At 40.8% G+C, this 27340-nt stretch overlaps 2 protein-coding genes across 3 annotated transcripts in view; one reads left to right on the top strand and one right to left on the bottom strand.

Annotated features, from left to right (window-relative positions):
- Window positions 1-2146: 2146 nt before the first annotated feature.
- TMEM41B (transmembrane protein 41B) lies at window positions 2147-18250 on the bottom strand. Of its 2 annotated transcripts, XM_088525781.1 has the most exons (8): window positions 18074-18250; window positions 16893-17052; window positions 8512-8629; window positions 7324-7452; window positions 5125-5218; window positions 4315-4419; window positions 3365-3503; window positions 2147-2544 (listed from the first exon to the last, which is right to left on the bottom strand). In XM_088525781.1, exons 3-8 carry the CDS (start codon window positions 8595-8597, stop codon window positions 2375-2377), a joined length of 723 nt encoding a protein of 240 aa, XP_088381907.1. In that variant the 5' UTR covers window positions 8598-8629; window positions 16893-17052; window positions 18074-18250; the 3' UTR covers window positions 2147-2374. The 2 variants fall into 2 exon arrangements, with proteins under 2 accessions (XP_088381907.1, XP_088381906.1); XM_088525780.1 differs by lacking the exons at window positions 16893-17052; window positions 18074-18250 and adding an exon at window positions 9914-10082.
- A 4016-nt stretch (window positions 18251-22266) lies between these two features.
- Window positions 22267-27340, top strand: part of IPO7 (importin 7) — a 31243-nt gene continuing 26169 nt past the window's right edge. The window contains exon 1 of the mRNA XM_088525783.1: window positions 22267-22436. Coding sequence (XP_088381909.1) covers window positions 22353-22436 — 84 coding nt within the window. The 5' untranslated portion in view covers window positions 22267-22352. The remainder of the gene's footprint in view (window positions 22437-27340) is intronic.

Here is a 27340-nt window from a genome sequence, read left to right on the forward strand (position 1 = left end):
TGCCTTTTGCACAAGGCCTTCCTTATTCTTCAGGAATAAGGAAGTTCTTGTAAGTAGTTCTCATGTGGTAAGAAACTGCCTACGGCAGTTGGCAGCCAAAGATAAAAGACAGAAAAGATGGGTTTAAAAAGAAGTTACACACACAAAATCCCTAAGATTTTGCAAAAGAAAGTCTTATTTGTGACAACAAAAGCCCCTGTGCTGGGAAGGTAGCCTGAGCAACTGAAACAGAACTTTTATTTCCCCACAGCATAACCTGATCCCATCCACACAATGAAATGCAACTAAAGGAAAGTCTGAAGAAATGGCATGATTTATGGGAAAATCAAAAAACTTAATTCAGTTCCTTCTTTAATGCCAAAGTTACACCAAAATATCAGTTTTACAGAGTATAGAAGGAATTTTATAATAGCATCTATTATTGACTGAAAAAAGTGAGAATCTTTGAGAAAAGGACTACAATAATAAGAGTGCATTTTTTTCCCGTAGAAAAGTAGGCCATAAATATGTCTTCAGCTACATCTCATTCAATAATCCAGTGGATATGCAGCTCTCCACAGCTAAATTCATACCCTAGTTTAGTATGGAGTAAATTTCACAGGTAAATGAGCTCTGAGATTAGAATTACAGCAATGTGATCACCATTCAGTTCTAAAAGCCAATAAAGCACAGGTTTAGAGTCAATTCTAAATAAGAAACTAATTCGCAAAACTAAGTGATCTTATAATACACTTGTAAACAGAGGTAAGTTATAATAATTCCTTTATCTACCAACACAAAAATACCATTTATTGTGTAGGCCAGATTTAAATAAAAGACAAAAATAGCATATCAATAATATTTACTATATATTTACATGTAATACTGTGATAAAATGAAGTCAATCAACATTATGTTACAAGAAGAAGAAAAAAAAACTCTAAGGTACAAGTACCTTTCACATTATCACATTTATGTTCTCTTACATCCGAAGTGATCCATCATACAACGAGTTAACACAAGCACGTAGTCCAGTAAAACCCTTGAGCTCGAGCACATGCTAATGTGCTAACTCCCATTTTCAAAGACACTCTGGGGCACAGAAACTTAAAGCATATAAGCAGGATTGCTTTCAGTAGGATAAACTTAAAATTGCACCCAAGTTCTTTGTTGATCAGGACCTAATTTTATGGGATGCCAGGGACAATACAAACTGCAAGAGTTATGACCATACAGCAGGAGGGGGTATCATATACCCTTATTCAGTGAATATATGTATTTATATTTTTCATTAAGAGTGAATCATAGCCATCTGCCCAGCACCAGTTACTGACTTACCAGAAAAAGGGAATAATCTTTAAAGTTTATATACACTGACATGCTAGATTTTTCTTACGTGATTCATTGAACAGCATATGAAATCTGCTCTTGTTAAAGAATTGTACCAACCTGTGTACCAGATATTTCTTCTAGCCAATCAAGCTGCAATGGAAGATTTTATACAATTTAAACATTGTTTGAAAAATTGTAGTAATACACTGCTTAAAGTTATATATGTTTAAATCAGTTGCAAAATGAAGGGTTTTTTTCTTTTTATATTGGCAGGAAAAAAAAATCCATGCAAGCGAAATATTGGAAAAATAATCAACATTAAAACTCATCAGCCAGACAGGATCAAGTTTTAGCCTGCTCTCTTCCTTCCTATATCCTCTCCCAGAATAAGAATTTACAGATGACAAGGAGGAATAATCTGACACTCCTTTGACTTTTTTAATCCAGTTTCTAAAGCAGATATTGGTTCAAGTATTTAAAACCATATAGCACTAAAATAGAAAGAGTAAACAATCAGGAAGGTGAGAGTGTTAACTGAAGTTAAAGTACTGCTCAGAGAAATATCTTTGTTTCTCAGTGAGAATTGCTATTATATGATGCTATTTTTCTGGCACTACAAAAGGCAAAACAAGAGAAATTTTTGATGAGAGATGTACTCAGACCAGATCACATGCAAGTCTGCAGAGACCTGTAGTGTTACAAAACTGGATTGAATAATTGAGAGTTTTTTCTTTTTTTTTTTTTTTCTTTTTTAAAGGAAACAGTACCTGCAGTTCATGTCTGCATTACCATTTTTGCTCTGCTCAGAATTCAAGCAAAGTGCATCTTCCCTTCCCTCATCCTGTACCTTCCCACAAAGTAAAACACTGATGGTTTGGTTACAAAACTATGTGTAGTACATTTCTGAACATAGTTTCTTCAATTTTTAGGCCATATGTTCATTTAAAGACATTCTTATCCATTACAAGCTTCCCATAGAAGATCTAATAGAAAAGCAAACATACAAATATCAGAAGTGCTGATCCTGAGATGAAACATGGGTAATTCTGATTCAGTCTGATCCTTATTCAAATTTCTGTTTCAGTTTCTTCTGGAAGACAGCTGGTAGGATGGAAAGGATGGCTAAAATCATGAGGACAAACACAGAGTTCCAGGAAACAGCTTCACCTGCTGTTGTAAGTTGGTACAGTGTTGTCCCTGCCTTAATTGCTACAAAAGATGGTGGTGCCACACCTGAAGGAGAAACCAGAAGGATAGGATGGTGAAGAAAACAAAACAGCTCGACAGGGAAAATATCATAAATGGGATAGGAAAAAAAATCCTAAATTAGTCACCTAACTAACATTAGAGTTTCAGACTTTGGTACCTTCTACATTTAAGAAGGCTATAAATACAAATCAGAAAACAAGAACCCCTTATCTCAAGAACTATTTATATGCTATGCTTATACTGCTTTATGTAAACTCAACCACAGGACACCAGAAAAAAAATCCGTGTTATCTAGACTGTGTACATTTCAAATCATCTCTCTACAAACTCATCTTAGTCAATTCATAAAGAAAAACATAGATAGTTTTCTAATCAGGTTAAGAAGCATTTAAAAACAATTTTAAACTTTTTACCACTACAGTAATCAAATTACAAATTAACTCCCAGAAAGGTGTGATGAACATGGAGAGGAAAGAGGAGAAACAATGCTTTGAACAAAGTCACGTACATCCTCATACAATTAAACTGAACTGCAAAGTATTTCTCATTGATAGAAAATTTCATGGAAATACAGCAACTGTGAACTGGAACAAAGGAAGTTATTAATGTGTCACAAGAAGGTGTATTTCTTTAAAAAAGTTAGCCACATCTCATCATAATAGTCCTCAAAACTGAAACCTTTCAATGTTTGAAGTTCCACATGCGGAGAAGTAGGAAATAATGCATTTCTGTAATCTTTCAGGCATCCAGTAGATGGTGATCTCTGCTGAACAATCCATGAAAACAAAAGCAAAAATATCCCCTCTGGCTGCCCCAAAATTTTAAAATTAATCAGGATTCTTACCTAGGAAAGTGCCAATGAAAAATACTTTCAATGGTACATTTATTACAGGAGATGTTATATTGATGAACCAATTAGGAAGAAAAGGCGTTATTCTCAGAAATATTATATAGTTAATGAGGTGTTCTCTGTGTCTTTCAACCTGTCAGGGAAGAGGGAAAAAAATACAAAATTACTTCATTGCTAGAAGCTATTAGTTTCTTTGTATATCTTCTGTTGCAAAAAATCCCAAACAAACAAACAAAAAAACCAACACACAACAACAACAAAAAAACCACCCCAGAGTTAAGTGATTGACTTAAGCAACAATCAAAAAAATCACCTGTTAAATAGAACTAAACTTAGTCTGGAAATACAAGTCTGTGGTAGAGTATGCTGACAGTGCATTTGATTCAGTTAATTTAAACAAGTAATTTGCACAGTGGCAGGTCTCATCCTAACTATGTTTTTCCCTGTCCCACAGAAAAAAAAAAAAAAAAAAAAAGCTTTTATTAGTTCTAATGCTCACAGACCTGTTTGTTTAAATTGAAACTGCAGAGATTTATTGCCATAGTTACGGAGGTTTACTTGCCATTAGTTACACCAGACAGGTTTAAAAATATATACATATCAGTTGCAAACTCTTCCTCTAGGAAAAGGGCTTCCCAAAACAAAATCATTTAAAATTTTTATGTGATTGCTTTATCTGAAGTTGCTTACCGGCAATATTTTTTCTCTGTCCCTAGCTCAGCCGAACCAATTCATTCTATGCCCAATTTATTCTCATTCACACTACAAAACACTATAAATCCAAATATTCCCCCATGTTTAAGAACAGGAAGAGTAATTATACAGAAAGGAGACAAAACCTTCACTCTCTGATTATATTTATGGGTATGACACCCTCCAATTTTCCATCTCAGTTCACTATTACATTTTCAATCATAAATTTGAGTATTTATTTGAGTATCTACCTGGTCTGACCACTTTACTGCCTTTTCTGTTAAATATCTGTATACAACAGGCCGTCCCACTAGGTATGAAAGCATATAGCAGAACGAAGCTCCAAGTCCTGAGCACTGCAAGAGAATGGAAGAAAAAAAAAAAAAAAAAAACCTCTTATTAATACTAATATTATATCCCTGTTAGACTAGCCAGATGTAGCCTGCTTCTATTGCCTAAAAATGTTGTCAATATGAAAATAATTAAAACTTTGCAAATAAGTGCAGAATGGCATTCAAAAATTCATAATTTTGGTCCAACATACTGACTCAGTCATCTAGTTCTTTAGCACTAAGGCTCACTATGACTGCATCTTTTCCCCAGGACATTTTTGAAAATCTATCAATAACATACATTCCATATCTTAATTTAAGTTTCTTGATTATTTAAGTGATTTAAAAACTGATGCATCTTGTAGTGCAATAATAAAAATGTAGCGCTTGCAGAATGTTCTGAAATTACAATCAGGTTCTGGTGGATGCCAGACAAATCTATAGTGAAGACAACTCTCTGGCAGATTAGTACCCATCTGCCTCCATTATTAAGAAAACCTGGAGAAACATTTTAGTAGTTTGGATCATAAACCAACGCTATGGTAGATTTCAAAAGTAATGCCATTCCGATAATAGAGCTGGACTGGAACTCATTAATTTCTCAAAACAAGTTACACTTGACTATTTCACTTGATCTTTGATCACTACAGACAAAAAGCTGTTTGGATGCTTGGTTGTATTCCATATGGATAGAAATATATGCCCTCTCAAACTGTTTTCCATACTTACCAGGCAAACAAGAAATAAGGCCAGTGGGAAGGGATAAAGGAAACCTGACAGGATACTGAGAAATATAGACCCAGGGATAGCAAATGTTTGCAAGCTAGATACATTTTAGTTAAGGGAAAATATATATTAAAATATATATTAAAAAAACCAAAGCTATTCAACTTTATAAACAATCCTGCTATATATTAAAACTGGGAGGAAAAAGAAGGAAACAAACAAGAAACCCACACAAGTATATACTTTTGTGACTCAAAAGATCCTTCAAAATATCTTTGCAGAATAGCACATGAAACCCAAACACCTTGGGGCTTCAAACAAGAGTGAAATACAAGTATGGCGATTCAAAAGACAGGACGAAAAAACAAAACAAAACAAAACCAACAACAAAAAAACCCCACAAACACACAAGGGCTAAATACTCCAGTGACTAATACAAAATAAATTACCAAATAGAAGCTGTACTACATTTCCCATGTTTCCCTTTGTGCTACAACTGACAATGGAGACCTACTGTGACATTATATAGTTCTGCTTTTATACAGACTAATCACATACAGGCTAGTCATTCTCTCTGAAAGATCCAGAGAGCTCCCTTCAGAACACATAATCACAATGAGATGGACTAGTGACATGTCAAGGAAATTACTACTTCCTTATTAACATTACTGATTTTAAGGACTGCAATTTCAGTAAAATCCCTCCCAGAAATCAATTTGAAGTATTCCCAGAAAATGATTTAAAAAAACAAGTATGTAAAGTTACAAATCGCTTCTATAAGGCAGCACTAAATTTATTCAGTTTATAGACAGATACGGTGCAATCACTGATCTCTCTATTTGCAGTCAAAATGTTTTTGTTGAATCATTGATGGTAAGAGACTCCTGCTCATTCTTAGATCTAGCCTACAGTACCAGGCTGCCAAAATATGGCCAGGTAAACCCTTGACACAGATTAGGGCATTATTGTTTCACTGTAGGCTTCTGTGTAATACCTATGTATGTTTTTCAGAGAAGCAGAAATCCTGCTGAGCTTAAGGTTTGCTCAGTATAATTGTGACTACAGTGCAAGTTCAGTTCCTGAACAGAAATCTGGTAATGCAAAGAAATTGAAGAAAACCATTCCCTCTGAACTAAACCAACTGAAATACCGAGCAGTCAAATTGTCTTTCTTTACATCAAGACCAGTACAGCTTTTTCTAAGGAAGCGTCCAGATTTTCACATAATTACAACATGCTTGTGTACTGATCACAGTCCTCTCCTAACTCCAAGGTATTAGATATTGTTGCATCAGCTGTTGTAGTAGCTTATTAAACACTCGGTCATGTTCTATTTTTGTTTATATATAAATATTAACATCTAGTTTTCCTCATTTAAAACCTATTATTTGTGAACTCCTGTCAAAAAGAATGAGCCATAATTATCACACGTAGCACATTTGGCACTATTTTTTCAGGGGGTTACAGAAAGTCTCCTGCATTAAACTGAAGCAAACCTTTCATAAATTTCTTCAACCTTTCAAAAGTTATTAACCTTTAGTCAAGTGTTCCAGTGGAGAGTGTGCTTAATGATTAATTAATATACTCAGCACTCGGAGAATAAAAGTTAACATAGGCAGCCTTTGTCTCCCCTCAGGCACAAAGTATCTCAGAAATTCAACTCTCCAAAAAAAAGGTTATACGAAGAACGCTTAAAATGTTTTCCTTAATGAGTGCATAAAAAATTCTATAAACAATTCTCACTCTCATTTTGGGCACTTTTGAGTATCCCAGGAATAGAGAAGCAGTAGTTTCAATACTCTTTTAGAATTAGCTTTTACTTCTACCTAGCAATTCAAGTTTTGACACTAAAAGTCAGCATAATGCTAAAATAAGACAAAGTCTACCATAAAAGTTTAAAATACCTTTTCAGGATATAAACAGCCAATATGAAGCTGCAAGAAAAACCTTCAATAGTATTTCTTACCGTACATACATCTAATTCAAATTCCTTCTACTGCAGTTCAAGTAGTATACTGTGAAACAGAAGAAATATTTGTAAATTCAGGGTTCTGGGAATATCTGTATCTTACGAACATTACTAGGTAGTTTGTCTCCCTCACATTTGATCAAAAATTTAAAGTAGCCTTCTATTTTTTATTTATTTCTTTCAGAGAAATATAACTAGATCCAAAAAAAAAATTTCACATCAGAAAAAGGATACAAAACATACGTGGCAAAATAAGCCACTAACACTTGAACATAAAAGGTGTCCTTATATTTGGACAGGACTTTTCCCAAGGCCTTTGCATCATCCATGTCTCTAGGAATCTTTATACATTCTCTTTCTTCTCTGGAAAAGAAAGAAACAAAAAACCAGGAATGAGTGAAACAAGCAAACAGTACAGTAAAATTACTTGCTGAATATATAGATGGTAAAATACTCGATGACCGAATTATTATCTCAGCAAACAAACCATACTATTGTTGCTGTGATAACATTCTTTAGCTAAACTCTTTCAATACCTGCAGTTTTTCTGATGATAAAATTAATTATTTTACATGTTTGCAAGACATCTTTATTTGCTACTCATTAAATGTTCTGCTTTATTTCTAGGACTTCTCACCAAAAAGAAACTGAGCAAAATAATTACTCAAATCTAAGTTTGACAACTATGCAGTGGTCAATATTTCAGTCAAAGAAGCAAGCACGACTGCCTTAATGAAAGTGCAGGAAGAGAGGGTAAGCTTTGCCTAGCAAATCAAGAAAGTTCTCAGACTGAAATTTCATATCACACCTCTTCTGGTGCAACTCCAGGCTGCACAGCTGAGCAGTCCCTCTGCCTTTATATTGGACCTAATGATTGAATTTAAATTGCTGAGCAAGTTAACCATACATGGAAGGAGAAAAAACAAAGTGTTCAGACAAGAAAACTTTCATTTTGTGAAACTACCTTCCTGACACATCAGCGTTAGAGGCAAGAAATGGGAGAGAAATAGAAAATGAAGCTTAGGCATAAAGGAAGAAGGATGGCCCCTTTTGTACCAGACTGCAGTTACTTCTCTCAACTGCGGAACCAACACTGCCAATTATCATTTCTGAAGTGACAAGTGGTAACGTTTTAAAACGTCATCTCTCAGCTATGCAATAGTAACACTGATTAAAACAAAATTTCAGAGTTTAAATAGATTCTACAAGTTAGTGCACATTTCTATATAAAGTTCTGGCTGTAAATTGGATCCTGGAGGAGGGAAAAAAAAAAAGAGAGAGAGAGAGGGAGAGATTGATTCAAGTTATGCCTAGAATCTATTTAATTTATGTTAGCTTAGGATCGACTAATGCCATATAGGTTCCTCTACAACCTGATGTTGCAAGAAAAGCAAATAGGTTAATCTTTCCTGACATACTTACTCATTAAGCTGCGGAAAGTTTTTATATACTAAAAACATAAGGAAAGCAGCTGATAAGAAGATGGACACTAAAATAAGAAGAGACATTCCAGCTGATCCACCTTCTGCATGGGCTTTCCCTAAAATTAAACAAAAACAAAGTTAAGAAAGAACTTGCAACAGAATTCAAACTTATGCTTTGATAAGAAATAAGTCCTCCATGTACACAGTCCTTCCACAAATGGCTTCAATAACACACACAACATTCTGCTCATATTCCCTGAACGCTCTGAAACAAATCTGAACTTCTTTGGAGATCTTCAAAACCCACATGGGTAGCAACCCTGTGCCACATGCTCTAACTGTCCCTGCTTGAGCAGGGGGGTTGGCCTAGATGATCTCTAGAGGTCCCTTCCAACCTCAACCATTCTGTGATTCTGTGAACTTTTTATATAAGCAAATGTCCCATAAAAGTCAACTTTGATCCTTAAATACTTTCTCTCAATTACATTTGTAAAGGGGAAAGGCAGTCTGAATACGAAAACTCTACGTGCTTTTTTTTCTTTGTCATGTCACTTGCCAGTTGTTAATTAAAAAAAAAAAAAGCATAAGCCTCTGAAGTTAAGATTTCAGTATGTTCTTTGAAAGATGCTTATTAAAAAGCTGTTTCACAAGAATGAACACTAGCCACAGCCACAACTAGCTAGAAGACACTCAGCAGAAGAAAACACATACATATTCACATCAGCAGCTTGACATATAGACTCCCTTGATCAGAGTTTGCAATTACACATATTTTATACTCATACGTATAGATCTAAACTAAGTCTTCCTGTCTTCTATAGCTTGTGCAAAGGCAACACAACCACAGTTACGATGCAGGTCTCTTCCCCACTGAAGGTTTTGGCAGTGTTCAGAGTTACTGTCACCTCCCTGCTTAACACAGATACCCCTCGGCGCCCGTTGTCGGCACCCATAGGAGGATGGGCACAAGGGCCCTCCAGAGCCTGCCAGGGCAGCGGCACCTCCGAGCGCAGGCCCGCCCGCTCGCCCGGCTGCGGGCGAGGCGAGGGCAGGCGGGGATGACGAAACACCCGGCACAGCCACGTCTGGGCTACGGCTACCTCTGCCCTCCCGAGCTACTTCCCGCCGGGCGCTTCGCCGCCGCCGCCGCCCGCTCGCGGGCGGGAAGCCCCTGAGGACGCCGCGGGGGAATGGCGAAGCGCATCTTGCGCCGCCCTCGACCCCAGCGCTTCAGCAGCCCCGCGCGGGGCAGCGCCGCGGACCGCGCCGCTCGCGGGAGCGCTGCCCGGCGCCGTCACCGGCTCCCGCCCGAGCGCGGCCGCGCGGCGGCGGCTGGCGGCCGTTAGCGGCCGGGCGGGCCCTACGGGGTGACCCGCGCGCCTCCCCTCCCGGCCCGGCACCTTCCAGAAGCTGCCGCTGCTGCCTGGCGCCCTCGGCCGCCGTTTGGCAGGGCCGGCGCTCCGCCGCCCTCCGCTGCGCCATGGCCCCGGGGCCGCCGGATGAAGCCGTGCCCAGGCCTCGCCGGCACCGAGAGCCGCGGAGGAGGCGGCACCGGCCGCTCCTCCTCACCCCACCGGGCCGCTACCGCCCCTGCCGCGCCGCGCATGCGCCACAGCAGCATGGCAGGAGCGGCACAGGCGTGCTGCGTTTACGCGCCGTGATATACGGTAGCACGTGTTCTCCCGTCTGCTTTACGGTCCCAAAAATGGCGGCGGTGAGTGAGCGTAAATACGGTAGCGGTAGGGTAGATGCGCTTGAGACAAACGCCGAGCGCGCCCACCCAAGGGCTGCTCAGCGCGCCGGGGCCGCGGGGCCGGCGCCGAGCAGCCGGAACGGGGCTGCTGGAGAGCGCGCTGGGAAAGCCAGCCCAGCGCCCGCCTCTCCGAGGGGTTTGCACGGTAACCGGGCACGCGCTAAACATGCGCAAATAAGGCTGCGCCCGCGCCGTGGCGACCGTTGGGCGGGGACCCGCGGCGCGCGGCACCCCGGACCGTTAGGCCCCGCGCCGCGGGCACACACTGCGGTGCGATGGGGCCTGCCTCCCGAGTGCCCTGGGGTTTAATTTCTTCGTGTCTTCTGTCAGTGGGAAGTCTGACACTCGCCTGAAAAACCAGAGGTCGCGTCCAGTGCTCACGAGCTGCCTGAGCTTGAAGCGGCTGAGCCCGGCCCCGAGGCACCTCTGCCCTTTGGCAGTGTGAACCTTTGGCACTGGGGCACTTCATCACCTCCCAGCTCTCCCCACCAGCCAGTAGCGTCACCAACTCTTGCGTTTTCCAGAGAAAAGGCCGTGAAGCTGGCCACATGCTGCACAAGCTGTCAGGCAGGCTGCTGGCTGAGAGAGCCCGTGTGTCACCCCCTTCTCCACCTGAGCTCCTCGCAAAGCCCCACTTGTCCCTCCAGGCCTCTGGGAAGAGGGGTCTCTGACGGGAGGACGGGGTCTGCCTGGCCACCCGACCTCAGCCTTGTTTGTCCCAAGACTCTGGCTGCAACTAACTCCCTGTCTAAGCATAACCTTGAGCTTGCTTGTACAGGAAGCAGCAGGTAAATCATGCGATAGCAGCAACATCTTACAGATGACTATCTCCTGAGATCACAGGTGTTTGCAGGGCAGTAAAGGAGATTTGGGTTAGCACACAACATCACTCTTACTGAGTTTGCTTTGTTGTTCAAAAACACTTCTATAGGAAGCTATTTATTTTCAGTTCTGAATAGTGCAGGATACCATTAAATATGCAAGTGCAACTCCTGCCAAATTCAGTGGGAAGCAATAATCCAAACTGCAGACTGTGATCCTATTCCAGCATACTGTGATCAAATTCCATATAAAGCTCTAATTTACTTGGAATTTGGTAGATGCCTAGAATCTGATTACTTGAAACAATGTCATTAAATCGTGTCATTCACTCTTTTCTCTTTTGCCAGTCAGACCTGGGGACTTGTTACTCCAGGCATTGTTTCCAGGTGACAGAATGAGCACCAAAAGGATTTTTTTTTTGATCCACTCAAAAGAAAAAAATGCATAGACAGTTACTTGGGTAAGTATAGCTAAGTGGTCAGCTTCCTTCTGTGGGTGGTTGGATGGAACATTTTATTTTTATCATATTGAAAGAGCTGTCTTCCCACAGCACACAAAACTTCTATTTGCTTATTTTTAAAATCACGCCTAGATTGACTGATGGAGCATGTGTCCCACAGCTGAGTCACTGACACTGTCAATGCTGTTCTAGGGTGAGTCATGAGGAATATCAGGAGGAGAGATGGGGAAAGACTGATGGATCCTGCTCATGAGAGAGTCTGGATGACCAGTATCAAAACCAGGTGATTTAATCAATAACTAAATCTTACGTATCATTTCCTCAGGAGGAAAAGTGTAGATTTAGAATTACTCCCCATATTATTGTCTTCTTTCTGACCACTGAGAAGAAAAATGGTCATATCATTTTTATGGTATGTAGATGTGGCAAGAAATTACCCTTTTGATCAACAGTTCAAACTTTAGAAAAAAGCAGATGGTTTTGCTAGACAGTGGGGAAGCTGCTTTGCTGACAGCTCAAAGAGGTGGTAGGTTGCAGAAAGAAGCTGTTAAACTCTGAAGGGCAGAAAACAGCAGAGAGCTCACATCATCACCTTAGATTACTCCAAGGAAAGTAGTAGAAGATCCCACTCCGTTATGGACAACACAGCCCATATAGCATAGTGTCTGCTGCTCTTCATGTACTCCCTGTGAGCCCTCCCAGAGCCTGAGCACTCTTTCAACAGAAATACATGAAGATGGCACAACAGGTCACAGCATTCCTTATGCTTCTGAAAGCAGACTCTGCACAGGTGCTTCCTTCCCAATATTTCCTCCTATGTCTTAAGACTGTGGCAGACAGGGTCTGAAGGTTACACGAGCAGTCAGCATCTTATCTATCTGAACAGCTCTGAGTCACATCCTGGTTTGGCAGAGAAGAGTGAGGGTGCCAACTTGTCTCCCAGCATGGCTGAATTCAGCTGCTGTGACTGGAACAGAAGTAGTTTCGAAGCAAGGAGGCCTGAGGAAGGTAAAAATCCGACAAGCATCCTAGTGAAAGTGTACACTGCCTGAACCAGCTCCAAAGGGAAGGTAGCCACAGGTCCTGTTCCTGGAGCACAGGCATGGAAGGAGGCTGGCAGAGAAGCTGTCCATTCAGTCTCTGACAGCTACTGGAGGTCTGCAGTAAAGCTGTGCATATATGCAATATCCAGAGTCTGCTGGAGACAGACTACCTTTTTAAAGGTTTGAACAAGTCTATACCAGCAGATCCATTTTAGCTCAAAGGAAGAATTTGTATTCTGTGCATTTTTATTCTGCATGTGCTCAAAAAGGATTTATAGTCCTATGAAACCTATATCTGTGGCATAAATCTTAACTAATAGAGTATATCATTGTAATTCCCCAGCTTGTGGAGATGTTCTTTTGTATTGGAGGATCTTTTCACAGCATAATTTGTCATTGGGAAGAAATTCAGATAAGACAAAACTATGCATATGACTATATTGATATAACTAGTAAACTAATTCTAGATTCATACAGCTTTACTGTTTTGTTGTTGTTGTTGTTGTTTTGTTTGTTGCTTCAAGATCTAACTAGTGAGTAAACAGGAATAAAAGTTAGAATGAAATGTACTAATAAAAATGAATAGAGAAGTGTCACCAACTGAAATAAATAGAAATAAGCACATATTTGTAGCTGGATAGCTTTGGTTATATGAATAAAGGCTTAGAACTATCTTGGAGTCAGATCAATAGGTGAATGAAAGCTTTTATTCATAAGTCTGTGTGCAAGGGTAAGAGCTGAAAAAAAGAATTAAAACAGCAAGTGAGGGCAAAACATTCTGAACATTAAAATCCTGAGTCTGAGCTCAGGAATCAGACATTCAGATCTGTTTCTCTCCTGGAAGTGTATGCTTGTTTATTCTCTATATATTTTTATTTAGAAAGACAATTCCTAATTTTAGTTGCGTGTATATATTTACATTACTGCTTAGTTAACAAGAAACACAGTAAAATACATAGTTATGATGCTTTTATCTCAAGAGGTAAAAATAAAGACCAGATTCCCAGCTATGTTACAGCTGTTTAATTCTTTGATAGTTCATAGATCACCTTAAGTATCCACCTACATTTTTGATACAGCATTCTCCAGTGGTGTATGAGAAATGAGGAAAGAAGCTTTTCTGGTTAGCCTGCTCATACCTTCAAATGTAAGGCAGCAAGAATTAAGGCCTATTTTGTCCTGCTGCAAATGGGCGTTACCTCAGACCCATTCTTTTTTTTAAAGACTCAGGAGGCACTCTCTCTAGGAAAACAAAGTTCTTATTAAAAATACCAAGAAGAGAAGGGAGTTCTCAGTGTAAGAAATCTGAAGTGTTCTCCTGACAGAAATAAAAAGCCTTACTATTTTTAACAGCTCCACCTCACCCTGCCAATTGCTTCATCCCAGGTTTTAGTCCAGCCTTCAGCATTTGAGTTTCTGGGAACAGACTCAGGCAGAAAATATATTAGAGCTCAATTTCAGCTCTCTAAGCTATGTTGCAATAATAGTAAAAATCTTTCCAAAGCAAGAAAGTCTTCCTAGTACCTTATTCTTGCTCAGTGTTTCCTTCAGAACTCACAGCAGAGCCCATGCGTAATAGACCAGGAAGCAACATGAACAACAACAGCCCAAATCAGGCAGATAACTGGGACAGGGCACAGGAAGAGAGTGTATATGCAGAGATGCAAGAAGGAAAGTACTTGCTTCATTGAAAAATAGCTGCTCAAGACTTCAGGCGTGCAGCACTTGCCTGTAGTTAAGGTATGCATAATCTCATGGCATTTATTTCTTTGCCTGTGACAGCTATCACATTTGTAAATTCCAGGGTAGAGACTATATGTGCCAATATCCTGGGATACACCCACTAGTCCATCATTCATATTTAACACTATGTTAGCATTAAATGTGATGATCAAATTTCTATCCTGCCCGCAGCTAAGTTTATAATTGTTCCAAAATAATGTACCTGAAAATTCAGGTATTTCCTCCTATGGAGGAGAAACACGTTCCTTCAAGGATGCCTTCTCATTTACAACTGTAAAAGAGGTGAACATACCTGTCCACAGGCTAAAAGTCTCCAAATCCAAGTTATTCCATATTGATAAAAACCATTATATTTAATTTGATCAAAAGTCTGCTTTAACTTCTCTTTAATGCCATTGCATAGTTTTCAGACTCTTTTTCACAGTTTCTGCCTTTATACCTGTGGTAACTGGAATTTCAGCTAGGTTACACTGAGGCTTTGTTTTTATGCACGCACACACACAGTGATTATATGCTGTGGGGTTGGCCTTTAAATTCTTATTCATATGCTCTATCACGGGCACATAAATTTAAGTGGGAGGAAAAGAGTCAGAACTTTTTATGCCTGTTCAGGCAGCCTGTGTCTGTGGCTCATTTCATCCATTCCCCCACCGCTCATCATTTACATACACTTTTTGAGAGCCATGTGGTTGTTCCAAATATAGGCACATTGCATTCTCCAGGTATATGGGGCCATAACACTGCCTTATCTGGGGGTTGCTTGGGCTTCACAGGAAAATAACCCCAGAGCTCATCTAGAGAGCCAGTTTCATGACACCTCCCAGAACTGAGCACATACTGAGGTGTGTTGCTTTGGCAGTGTCTATCTAACGTGCTGGAGTGACTGCAGGAATTAATGTCCCAGAGTGCAATAAGGTGTTTTTAAGCTGCTTTTCCTACTAGTCCACATAGGCCCAAATGGAACCACCCATCTGGAATTCCCTAGGACACAGGCAATCTTTTGCACCCCACCCCCCATTCTTTTTTTTTTTTTTTTTTTAATTAGACCAGAAACCAGTCCATTGCAATTCTCTACTCACATTATATTTTTACCTTTTCCTTTCTCACTGTAACTAGGCTAAGAGGTTATGCTGTAATACAGAGAGGTTCTTTTATTTTGATTTGTCCTGAACTGAGGTCTTGGCTATATCCTTCAAAGCTGTAAAAAGAAGCTAAAGGGGAAAATACATTTATCAGAATAAAAATCTCCAACTAGTAAAATACAAACCAGAAAGAAAGCACTGAAAAACAAAAAGGAGAACTTCTTGTGATCTTAACAGAAACCAGTTCAGCCTCATTATTTATTCTATAGCTCTCCTGGAACGTGGCCCATACACAATGAGCCACCAGCCCTGAACCAGGTTACCAGTGCAAAGGTTCTGTCAGTCAGTTTCCTAATGCTACTGAAGTCATATGGTCAATTATCAGTGATCATCATCTGTTGTGCTCTGGCTACTGTTTTAATGCTTCTTTTCTGTTACAAGGTTAAACATGTTTGGCTTGGAAAAGGATGAGCAAGTCAGCAGTACATATAGCAAACAGACACATAATTTTGAACATTTACAACAGAACAAAAAAAAAAAAAAGCATAAATTACTACTTCTATAAGGATTAGTCTGCATGTCTTCTCACTAACTACCTGAGTAACAGAGTGACTTTAAGAAATGGGACCCATAGTATAGAAACCACTCCTGGCAGGGGAGAAATCATAGAGAGAGCTTTTCAGAAATGCTGAGTGTCTGACTTCTGACCTCAGCTTCTTCTGAAATCCAGGGTCAGAATGTCCTAGTGTAGCACAGGATCATAAGACACTCTGTTCCTATGGTTTTATGTTCCAGGAATACTTTTCTGTTACCTCCATACATTGGTAAACAATGTTATGCCACAGAAAAGAACACAGATAAAGTCCAGTGGCAGAAGCAGGACACAGGACTTTGCATGCCCTTCCCAGACAGGGTTATGAAGGACTGGGTCACTCATCCTTGTTCTAGCCCTCAAAATCATCAGTTTTACTGCTCTTAATGTTGCCACTGAAACTACTCTGAATCTACCAGCACACCCCCAAATTGCAGCATATCAGATGATCAAAGACAAACTGCTCATGCTCCGAGATTGCTTTCATTGCTGAAGATGATCACAGGAGAAAGCATCAGTCTAGAAAGTGTGTACACACGTGAGAGAGAGAGAGGGAAATGTAGTTCATCATATAGTCATATAAATATGGAGACTCCTCCTGCTAACTGTGGACCACAGAATGAATGCATTGCTCAAGTTGCCCCTAAGCTAGAAACCACCTCTTCCAAGGGAAAAAAATGGTCTGCCCAAACCACCCCCTGTAGTGAAATATGGCAGAAAAATCATAAAGTCAGGTAGTGGAATGTTTATTTTAGCAGGGTTTTCAAGCTTGCAAGAGAAACTTCAATAAAGATTATAAAAATCATTTCTCCCAAGTTAAATGCCCATTATTTTTCAGAATTAGCAACTACCAAATTTAAATAGCCTGATCAGCAGTTACTCACAGTAGTCATTGAACCACTGGCTGGTGGTCACCTGTCAGAAGCTGGCAAAATGGTTGTTCTTTTGCTTTATTTGCAATTGATTGATTCCTATTCCTTGATGTTCTCAGAAGCTCCAGAAGATCTGGAGACATCAGAATTTCCACCTTGACTGAAGATTCTTCTGCACCAAAGAGGACAAAAAAATCAGATGTGAAAGAGCTGGGGCAGGGGGAGGGAAAGAGGTAGATGAGATTTGGAAAGAAAATGATTAGGACAAAAATTCTAACAGGGAAAGATGGAAAAATGTGTTCTGGTACAGTGTGAGTGTGAGGCAGATTGGAGAAGGATAAGAAAAATAGATACCACTTTTTCCAGAAAACCAAAGCCTCCATTGGAAAAGTTAAAAACATTCAAATGTAACCCAAGCTAATATTTCCATAAGGTCCCTGAAACCATCAGCTTAACTATATGCATTTGGGAGGGAGGTTAGAATTTTTTTTTTTTCCCCCGTTCCAATGTCTTTCACTAATCATAGAATCACAGAATGCTTAAAGTTGGAAGGGACCTCTAGAGGTCATCCATCTAGTCCAACCCCCCTGCACACGCAGGGTCACCTAGAGCACGTGGCACAGGACTGCGTCCAAGCAGGTTTTGAAGATCTCCAGAGGAGACTCCACAACCTATCTGGGCAGCCTGTTCCAGTGCTCTGTTACCATCACTTAAAAAATTCTTCCTGAAGTTCATGTGGAACTTTTGGTGCTTCAATTTGTGACCATTACCTCTAGTTCTGTTGGTGGCCACCAGTGAAAAGAGGCCAGCACCATCCTCCTCACTGCCTTCCTTGAGGTATTTGTATACACTGATTAGATCCCCTCTCAGCCTTCTCTTCTCCAGGCTGAACAGGCCCAGCTCCCTCAGCCTCTCCTCATAGCGCAGATGTTCCAGGCCCCTGATCATCCTTGTAGCCCTGCGCTGAACTCTCTCCAGCAGCTCCACATCCGTCTTGTACTGTGTGGGGTCTAAACAAGATATATGTGAAAAACATGTCAAGCTTCCCTTTGTTTTGCTTTTTCTGTGAAATGCAATAAATCTGTAGTGAGAATACACAGTACTTCTCCTGATGTGGCCTTTAAGGTCTAAGCTTTTCCAGGAACTAACCAATCCTAACAAGTGGGATGATAACTAATGCATAATGAACAAACCTTTCATCCTCGCAATTTGCAACCTCACACATAGTTCCTTTTTAAGAAATATATTCAGGTCATCTTTAAACCAGAATTCTGCAACAAAAAATAATTAAAATTCAGGGCAACATCAAAGGGGTCAGAATGTGTTTAACTGAAACATTTTAGAAAATCTGCCAACATTATGAGGAATGACTTGCTATACATGTATTCCTATGAGAAATTACTAAATTAATTGAAAGAGCTATAATATGACTGATAGCACTATGGTAATAACAAGCATCACCGAGTCACTTCTTAATCAGATTACAGATTAAATGAGGATGGGCTGATAAGTATAGACTGTTTGTACCTAAGGCAGGAAACCTCCTCATTCTGATCTTGAGCACTATGCATCCAGTCCTGCAAGCTTCCCAGCAAGTTTCCTGTTGAATAGCTTGGCTGAATGCAGAAAGACAGATCTGCAAGTGTCTGATGAGGACAATCACCCACTTTCTACTATACATGGTACTAGTTCCTTTTTGCCTATGAACAAGCTAAAGGATCAGTCTTTTTGGCCCACTTCCCACAGTAAAACAGACTAAAAGCAGTGACTGCAGAAAAGAAATGTCAAAGGCTTGTATAAGAATAAAAGAATAAATAAAAGAAAAACACAGAAACACAAATAAACTGTTTTATAAGAACTAAAAAGAAAGATACATCATTATTCTGATAGAGAAAGAACAGAAAGAAACCTTAGAAACCTTACTGTTGCTGAACCAGCATTTTTAATGTGGAATTACTTGCTACACTGGTGATACAATTTCAGGTGCAATAATTACTTTATATTGTTACCCCCAGCAGAAGGATAAATGAAAATCTACTTCACATTCTCAAGTGAGAAAGTTTGCTCAGGAAAGGCCAGGAGTACAACAGAATCCTGGCAAGCCACAATCAGCATATTAGGAGAGGCTGAGGTACTTTCAAGAAATCCTATTTATAAAGAAAAGTACCTAAAGTCTTGATTCACCTAGTTTAGCCAGACTGAAATAGACAGGTTTAATACTTTTATTTTAAAACTTGTAAGCAACTTTCTAATGTATCTTTTGCTCACAAGCTCTCTCCCAATCAGCTGTGCTTCCCTGCCTGTATCCACATATTTCTTTGTTGTGTTTGTATATGCTCTAAAATGATAATATACTCAATATATTGGCTTAGTTGTATACATGGCTATCTCCTAAAGCTTAGAAAGGATTGTAAGAAAGGTAAATCTGAAAAGCTGGAAAAGGAAAAAAAGTATATCATAATATGCTAATAACTTTTCTTTTGAATAAATACATAATGAATCCAGAATGGATGAATTCATAAAAGGCAGTGATCACCAGTAGCAACTGATCATAGTTATTACTTTCTCATGCTCAGATGAATGTTACAACAGCCATGTGAGACCATTTAAGTTGCACAACAGTCATAACGGATTTCTTCAAATTTGAATTTTCAGTTTCATCCCTTTTGCCTCTACTTATTTTTAATAACTTCTCTCGATATATCACTTCTCCATCCCATCTTCCTCCTCCCTCTTCCCCTTCATCTTTTTGTTGTTTCCATAGTCATCTTTTTTTCCTCTCCCTTCTCATGTACATTCTCATGCTACTGATTATGTCAGTGCTGGTCCCTATTTGTGGAAATATCTGAATAATCTAAATAGCTAGTGACGATTTTTATTATGTAATTTTATGTTTTCTGTTAGATATTTGATCCTATTACATCCTCCTGGAAGGAACCATTTAGTACTTCTTTTAGTACATTTTCTTCTTGGGAGATACTCTTTATTCTCTAGCTTGCTACCAGACCTAGCTCTGTTAAAAGTAAAAATTGACTAAAAAAAAAAATTAAAATGATTAAAAAGAAAGAAATGTAGTTTTTTAAGATTTTTTTTCTCCCCTTTCTGTGACTGCATGAACCGTTTTAGCTGAAGTATTCACCAATTGCTCTGCCCGAAGAGCTCACCTTAAGTCTCTGTTTTGTCATGCTAATATGATACAAAGGTGGCAACTGACAGTCCATATACATTTGATATGGAAAGCATGTTATGATATGGACATGAATGTTATCAAGCTTGATAACATTTATGTTTAGAATGCCAAAGCTCACTAACTCCCTGTGCTTCCATGGTGGCTGTCATCTGTTGGACTATACCACTCCAAGTGCTAGTATGTATGTGTTTTCTTTGGTATTTATTATTTCATCTCCCTCTTTAACAATAAACTACCTACAGTCCATGAACAAATTGTTTGTATCTGCACTGAATTTCTTGCTATCCTTATAGATGTTTCTTCTGTAGCTGGGGCCCAGTCCACACAAAGTGTCTTCTCTGACAGAATCTCTGAATACTCAAGACTCTGTACAATTACTTCCACAATCTTCTGCATTAATATCTTTTGTCTTTGCCACTTTTGCATAAAAATGGCAACAGTTCTGATAAGCTTTTGCAACCCCAGCATCCCTACCAACAAATGTTAGCACTCTGTTGTGCATCTTGTCTTTGCAGCATTTCACATCTGTGTATCTGAAAAGAATTACATATAGCCTGCACATCATAAGCCCTTTGTCCTTGGACATATTTTTTGAAAGAGAAGATGCATTCTGTTTTGTAAGCTGTTGATCAGCTTAGAGTCTAAGCAACTTCTCCCCAGTTGGAAACATTATTGCTTTGCTCTTTTCAAAGAAAGAGCACTGAAAAGATTTGATTCTGAGTGCCATGGCACAAAAGCATGGAGAAAAAAAATGTAGCATTTATTTCAATAATGACTCTAAAATAGCGCACCTTACGCTTTTAGCAATATACAGAACTGGAGTGTGACTGCAGACACAGGCAGCTTACAGAAGAATATAACATTGTCTTGAAGTGATGCTAGGCTACCACTAAAGTCTGCTAAAGCTGGTTGTCAGGTATACTTTTTTTCTGAGCTTGTTTTAGAAGGCAGACATTCATTCACTGTTCAGTTTTAGAAATGATACTTGCAATAAAAAAAGAAATGTAAACTGCACAAGCTTTTAGTATTACACAGATAAAGCTAGTAATAATAATAATAATAAAAAACAGAAATTCATTTTTCAGTTCAACAATCGTGAAGTCATATGTGACAAACTCCATTAAGCTGTTTCACATGCAAAGAATACTATAGATAAACCTGACTAACATAAGTTTTGTCAGATGAGGTGGCATCATAACCTAACATTAGACCCTTCTCTGGGACTAAACCCAACCGCGAGACAAAGGCTTTCAGGAGCAGGCTGATGACAGCCAGAGTACTTGCAGACTACTTTGTTCTTCACTACGTTATCTAACTGCCAACAAACCTCTCTCACAAAATTTACAATAAAATGTTTAACTAAATCACTGAATACCACCCTCCAAATAATTTATTAATGGTTTTGAATAACAGCCATTTAAGAAAACAACCATGCACGTAACTTGCTTACATAAATAGCTTTAGCTATTTAAGAGTAGCTAGTCATGAAAACAAAACCAGTTCAGTGCCAAAATGCTTGCACTAGCTATGAAGTCTGCAGAGGAGACCTGCACAGGAACACTTTAAGCAGTCCCTTTCTAGTTACCTGACCAACCCAGCCCCTCCAGAAACCAGTTCTGGTTCCTATTGATTTTGCACCTAAGACACGATATCTCCATGACCTTCACGGGCTGCTTTTGCCTTATGTCTCCAGCAAAGCAGCAGGGCAAAGCGCCAGGCTCTCCCGAGTGCCGCAGAGCTGCGTACACCTACCTCGAAGGAGACCTCAGAAAAGACCGCAGAGGAACCTCCAGATGTCCCGATGCCCCCATCGCCTCACACTCACTCGAGACCGCAACACCTCCGTAACGCAGGGACTATTTCAAGGCAAAATACACCGTTTTACCTCACTACACCATGGCCGAGCTGCCAAACACGCTTCATGGCGTCACTCGCGCCACTGCCGCCAGCCGCTACCCACGGAGCTCCCCGCACACAGGCGCGCGGCGGCTGCCGAGGCCCCTTTAGCTCCACGGGGCGGGCGGGGCGGGGGCGCCGCCGCCGTTGGCCGGGCGAGCGCGCGGCCGCGGGGCGGTTGGCGGCGCGCGCGTCCCCCGGCGGCCGCGGGGCAGGGCGCGCGGCGGAAGGGGCGGGGCGCGCGGGCGGTGGGGGGGCCGCTCTATCCGGGCCCTGGGCGCTCCCCTTCCTTTCGCGCCGGCGGCCGCTGCGAGGCGGCGGGTCCATGTGCGCACGGCGCGGCCCCGGCCCCTGCCCCCCGCACCGCCGCCCGCCCCGCCGCCGCCATGGACCCCAGCGCCATCATCGAGGCCCTGCGGGGCACCATGGACCCGGCGCTGCGGGAAGCCGCCGAGCGGCAGCTCAACGAGGTGAGGGCGGCGCGGGCCGCTGCGGCGCCGGGCCGGGAGCGCGCGGGGCGGGCGGCGCAGGCCGGAGCGCGGGCCGCGGCGGCGGCGCAGGGCGGACCCGGGAGGGCGGCGGACCCGGGCGCGAGGCGCATTGTCCCCGGCACATGGCAGCGGGGGCAGGAGGGGCCCGGCGACCCCACAGCGCCGCGCTACCCGGCGCGGCCGGGCAGAAGCGGCCTGCGGCAGCCCGCGCCGCGGCCCCGCTGCCCTGGGCCGCCCGCGCGGCGCCCAGGCCGCGCCTTGCGCCGGGCCCGCGCTCGGGAGCGGCGGCGCGCGGGGCCCGGGCACTCCCGGCGTCTGTTTCGGCGCGGCCCCGGCGCCCCGGCTCGGGCTGCGCCCGCGGAGCGGAGCGGCACCGCGCACGGGGCAGCTGCGGCGCGCGAGGCCTCGCGGCATTGGCCCGGGGGAGGCCGCGTGGCCCACAGCTCCCGCGGCGCCTCCGCTCGGCCCTTCCCGCGGGAGCCTCTCCTGGGGGCCCCGACGCGGCCTTCAGGGCTTCGGCTGCCGCCCGTGGAGTAGGCGGCTAGTGAGGTCGGGCAAGAAGTGGGGCCAAGCGGCCTGCTGGCAGCAAGCAGCAAGCAAACTTCCAAAAACAGAACGTGCCATTTCTCATAGAAAATAGTAATAGAGTTGCTTTCCTGCAAGGCATTTGATAAGTGAGTAGCAAATATGTTAGGTGCATTTGAAATCCCTAGCTGTAAAACTCTTCAGTGACTGAATCAGGTTTGTATCAAGCAATTTGCTGTCTTTTCTGTATACCTTATATATAGAGCATTTCAGTGTTTCTTATTTAAAAGTAATGTGATTGCTCATGGAGACCAATCACATGTGTATAAAAACTTAAACTGTCTCGAGAATTCTTTGTGTGTGTGTGTGCATTGCATGCATTTGCATATAGTAACTTGCTTCAAATCTATTCTAGCTGTTTTCTGCAGGTTTTGAGTTGCTGAGTGCTCAGGAAATGGCACTCTGCCATTGGGGTGCTTCAGCGAAGGATCATGCTCACCTTCAACTGATTTTTCCTCATGCTTTTGGATCAAAACATGGCAGTCTATATACAGTGTACTACAGAAACATTAAAGCGATATATAAGTCCAAATATAAGTGCATCCTTAAAAACACCAGCTCTTAGTGAATCACTACTAGCCTTTGTGTCCAGAGCTTCTTGCCAGCTGATGGTATGTCCTCGCGAGTTGAGTGTTTGCCCCAGCCTGTGGCTCTTTTCCAGAGGAAAGCTATATTTTACAGGGACTTAGAACCAGACTCTTCAAGTAAGTGACTGGAAAGTAGCAATAAGTCTTTTTACAGTGGCACAGAAAGTGTTTCCCAGAAATGGTGATGAGAATAGATATTTTTAACTACGCAGCTGTGGAATGACACTCTGAAAATAATACACAGTGTTGTTTCATCTTTTAATCTTAACATATTTATAAAGATGTCATTGGTAGACAAGACTGTTCTTGCCTTACAGGTTTCTACATTGTAATTCCAGAGAAATATTGATAATGTATTTTAATTGCTTTATATATGTGTATGTGTTTGTATGCATGTATGTATATATACACCCATACAGGCACACAGAAGTTTAGCTATTATATAAATTTTGTGGTTAATCCCTAGGCACATGAGCTACTAAAGCGTCCTTTTAGAATACCTACCTGAATTTTGTGCCTTAAAAAAATGCCTCTTAACTTTTTTGGTAAGTCAAAGTTTACAAGCTTGTTTAGGAAGCTGTTATCCTCTTGCTCTACTGAAAAAGTACTTTTCAGAAGTTATATTTTGCCTTTTTCATATATAAAGTATGAGCAGCAGGGGAAAGAAAAATACTTGAGCTTGTTTACTGGTCACCGTAGCATGATTTCAGTCTAGCAGAGTACGGTAGGGCCTAGTTTAGTGTCTCTTATTTCCTGTTTTTTAGATATAAATGTCAGAATGGTGGAATGAGTGGATTCTAGCTGTTAGGAGCTTTGGAGTGAAAGATTATGAAAGAGGGGAAAAAGGAATCTCCTGTCACTCAGGAACTTCCAAATATTGACCAAATACTATGTTTGGACACTTTGGGTTAGGTATTTATATGAGAGATTTAACATCATTTTCAGGGATGACTCTAGCTATGTACTGTAGTATATATAAAACCAAGAATAGAGCATGAGTGTCCAGGCTCTGTCTGATTTTCAGATCATAATTTATTTTCTTTGTGAAGTTAGTATGACATTTGACTAAAAATACTTGACTGTTTTCACTTCCCTTATTTTCACTTCCTTTATTTTCCCTTTATGTATTTTGGTATGTGTTAAATGATAGATGCAGTGGGAAAAGGTTTAACAATTGCATGTTTCAAGGCTGGTCCAACACCAGAAATCCCCTTGGGGGCAGTAAAGAAGCAAAGGAGCTTTGTCTTCATTAGAAAGAAGTTATATTCTTGATTCATATTACCCAGCACAAAGTAAAATCCTATCAGAGACTGGGCAACTTGTTACTTTCTCATGACTTAGCAGATAGTTACTGCCTGTGCTTTGCTGGCTTTTGCTAAGAGCACATTCCTTTTCCTCTGCGAATAGATGAGCTAATAGGTTGCAGAACTTGCGGACAGTATTTTGATGAAATGAACATCAGATATTTGCAAGTTCTGGTAGGCAATTATGTAGTTTTGTAGGCCTTAAACTTGATTTTACATATAAAATTTAGCTGCACAAGACATGGTAGGAACTGGCTTGCAAAAACCTGAGGTCAGAATGACTTCCACACCTGCTGAGTTCCTAAAGCCGAACTGAAATGCTGATTCAGCATGGCCTTCCAGTTCCTGACCTTACCTTCCTGTAAGAAAACAAAACTGGTTTGTCTCAACTGTAGTGGTTGTGTTTACCTAGCACTGTTATGGGATAGATAAAATACTCCATGCAGTGCTTTACTGGAATGGAGGAGATATACTGAATTAGTATTTTTCATTTCTTAAAAAATAAGCTGTAATTTCTATTTAAATGTGTAGTACTTTGAATTTTTTGTATAAATAACCTAGGGTTCAAGTATTTAGTAAATACCTCAGTGCTTCTCTGATTTACTTTTTTGGTAAGATGTGGAGAGATACCGATAAGGAGTGTTTACTATAGTATGTTAGATCCTTAACATTTAAGAACAACACATGAAGGTCTTTCCACCTGAAATGAAGGTGCTTGTTTTTACCATTTATCAGCATAAAGGCTTTATGTAAAATATTAATTCTGGTATAAAAGATGAATGTAATTGACTTTAGTGGGTGTCATTAGTGGGAAAGGTGCTTTTGAGTGTTATAATTAGTTAACTGTTGGTAGTTATGTATGCCATACTTTGGACTTTTTAATATTTCCTTCAAACTTCGGAATGTGTGACTGGCATGACATTTGTGTCATAATAAAGTTATGTTTTAACATACAGCTCTGCTAGGAAAAAGTGCAATGAAATATGCCCAAAGATTGTATGTTCTAGAAAACTGATTGATATTAGCAGTCAGTGGTGCAACGTTTGTGGTCTGATAGAATACATTCCTCGACTAGTAAGGCTGCATAGCAAAGATTGCTCCTGGGAAAAGTCCCTGGATTCTTTGGCTCTTAGACAACAGAAAGTCATACCAGTGACACGGCATGTTGGAGCATTTGTAAGGGGGAAAGACTTTAGATTTTTTTTTTTTTTAAATGTTCAGTTACATGTCAGGAAATAGGCTCTGGGAAAAGAAGTTCTGCTGCAGTCAGTTATTACTCTTTTTATATATCTCTATATATAAAGTATGTATTGTAAAGGGTATCTGTTAACAAGGAAAATAAGATACAACGTTTTCCTAATGCCAAAACTTTAAAATCATAGAAATTGTTTCTATTCTCTGTGCATGTTATACTATGTAATAGAAGCTGTTGTGTGGTCCTGTGTTTAATTCTTGCTTGCTGGAGCCACGGACACTATGGAGCAATGGTACTTGCCAGTAGCTTTCATTTAGGTGGCATCAGCATGTGTGGACCCTTCTGAACACTGGGGCACCCGGATGACAGCAGAACCCTTTGCATGCTGTCATTAGTCACTTAATCTTCACTTGCAGCTCATCTTGTTTTAAATCATATATACTAGTTGATGATGTGCTCTTAAAACAAAAGCCAATTTTTGTATAGAAGTACCTAAAATAGAACTTTTTTTTTAGGCGGTGGTGTCAGTGAACAGGATCATGACGTCCTCAGAGGCCAACATCTTTGGAAAATGACAATTCTAAAGATGAAAATGGCTAAAATTGATGTATACTCAGTAACATTTATGCCACAGTTCTAGACTCTGCTCATATATAGTGATTCTCATGTTAGAGTTAAGTTGTGTCTGTTAACTTTCAGTTTGATTTCTCAAAGAGAAGAGGCAAGTAACCGTTTTTTGTAGGGTCTGGGGTTTAATTTGACAGTACAGTACACGTGTACCTTCCTAAATTGTAGTAGTAGTCCTTACTCCTCTCCAAATTTCAGGTTTTGGGGAATACAGATTCCATGAAGTGATATGGGAAATGTTAATGAGAAGAGTTTGGGAACCCTTTATATTTCACAAAGAATATGTAGAAGTCATACATAGCTGTCTGAATTTAGTTATGAACTGATGGATTAAGAGGTGTCATATTTGAAAAGTACAAGTTACCTTACACATCATCTTGGATTAAATTCATATCTACTTTGAATCTTGACTCTAAACCACTTCAAAGCTGATAGGCTGGCTCACATTTCTTACCAGTTTGGCGGCTGGTGTTCAAGATGTTAATACGGCTGCTACTTCTAAGACTTTAGAAAAGCAGGATGATGGTATAGATTATGCGGTGCTATCCTTTTAAATTCATTATACCTCATAAAATCCAGGGGAAA

The sequence above is a fragment of the Tinamus guttatus genome, unplaced genomic scaffold (genome assembly GCF_059628265.1).
Source record: "Tinamus guttatus ecotype Peru unplaced genomic scaffold, ASM5962826v1 Tinamus_guttatus_pri_ptg000240l, whole genome shotgun sequence".
Taxonomy (NCBI): domain Eukaryota; kingdom Metazoa; phylum Chordata; class Aves; order Tinamiformes; family Tinamidae; genus Tinamus; species Tinamus guttatus.

What these genes read in the sequence shown, in the direction of transcription:
- TMEM41B (XM_088525780.1), bottom strand. Translation starts at nt 9,995, where the DNA reads ATGGCGCAGCGGAGGGCGGCGGAGCGCCGGCCCTGCCAAACGGCGGCC. An exon ending in AACTTTCCGCAGCTTAATGA is followed by an intron (nt 7,453 to 8,511) that starts GTAAGTATGTCA and finishes TTTCTTTTCCAG; the next exon opens with AGAAGAAAGAGAATGTATAA. An exon ending in TTTCATTGGCACTTTCCTAG is followed by an intron (nt 2,545 to 3,364) that starts GTAAGAATCCTG and finishes TTTCTCCTTCAG; the next exon opens with GTGTGGCACCACCATCTTTT.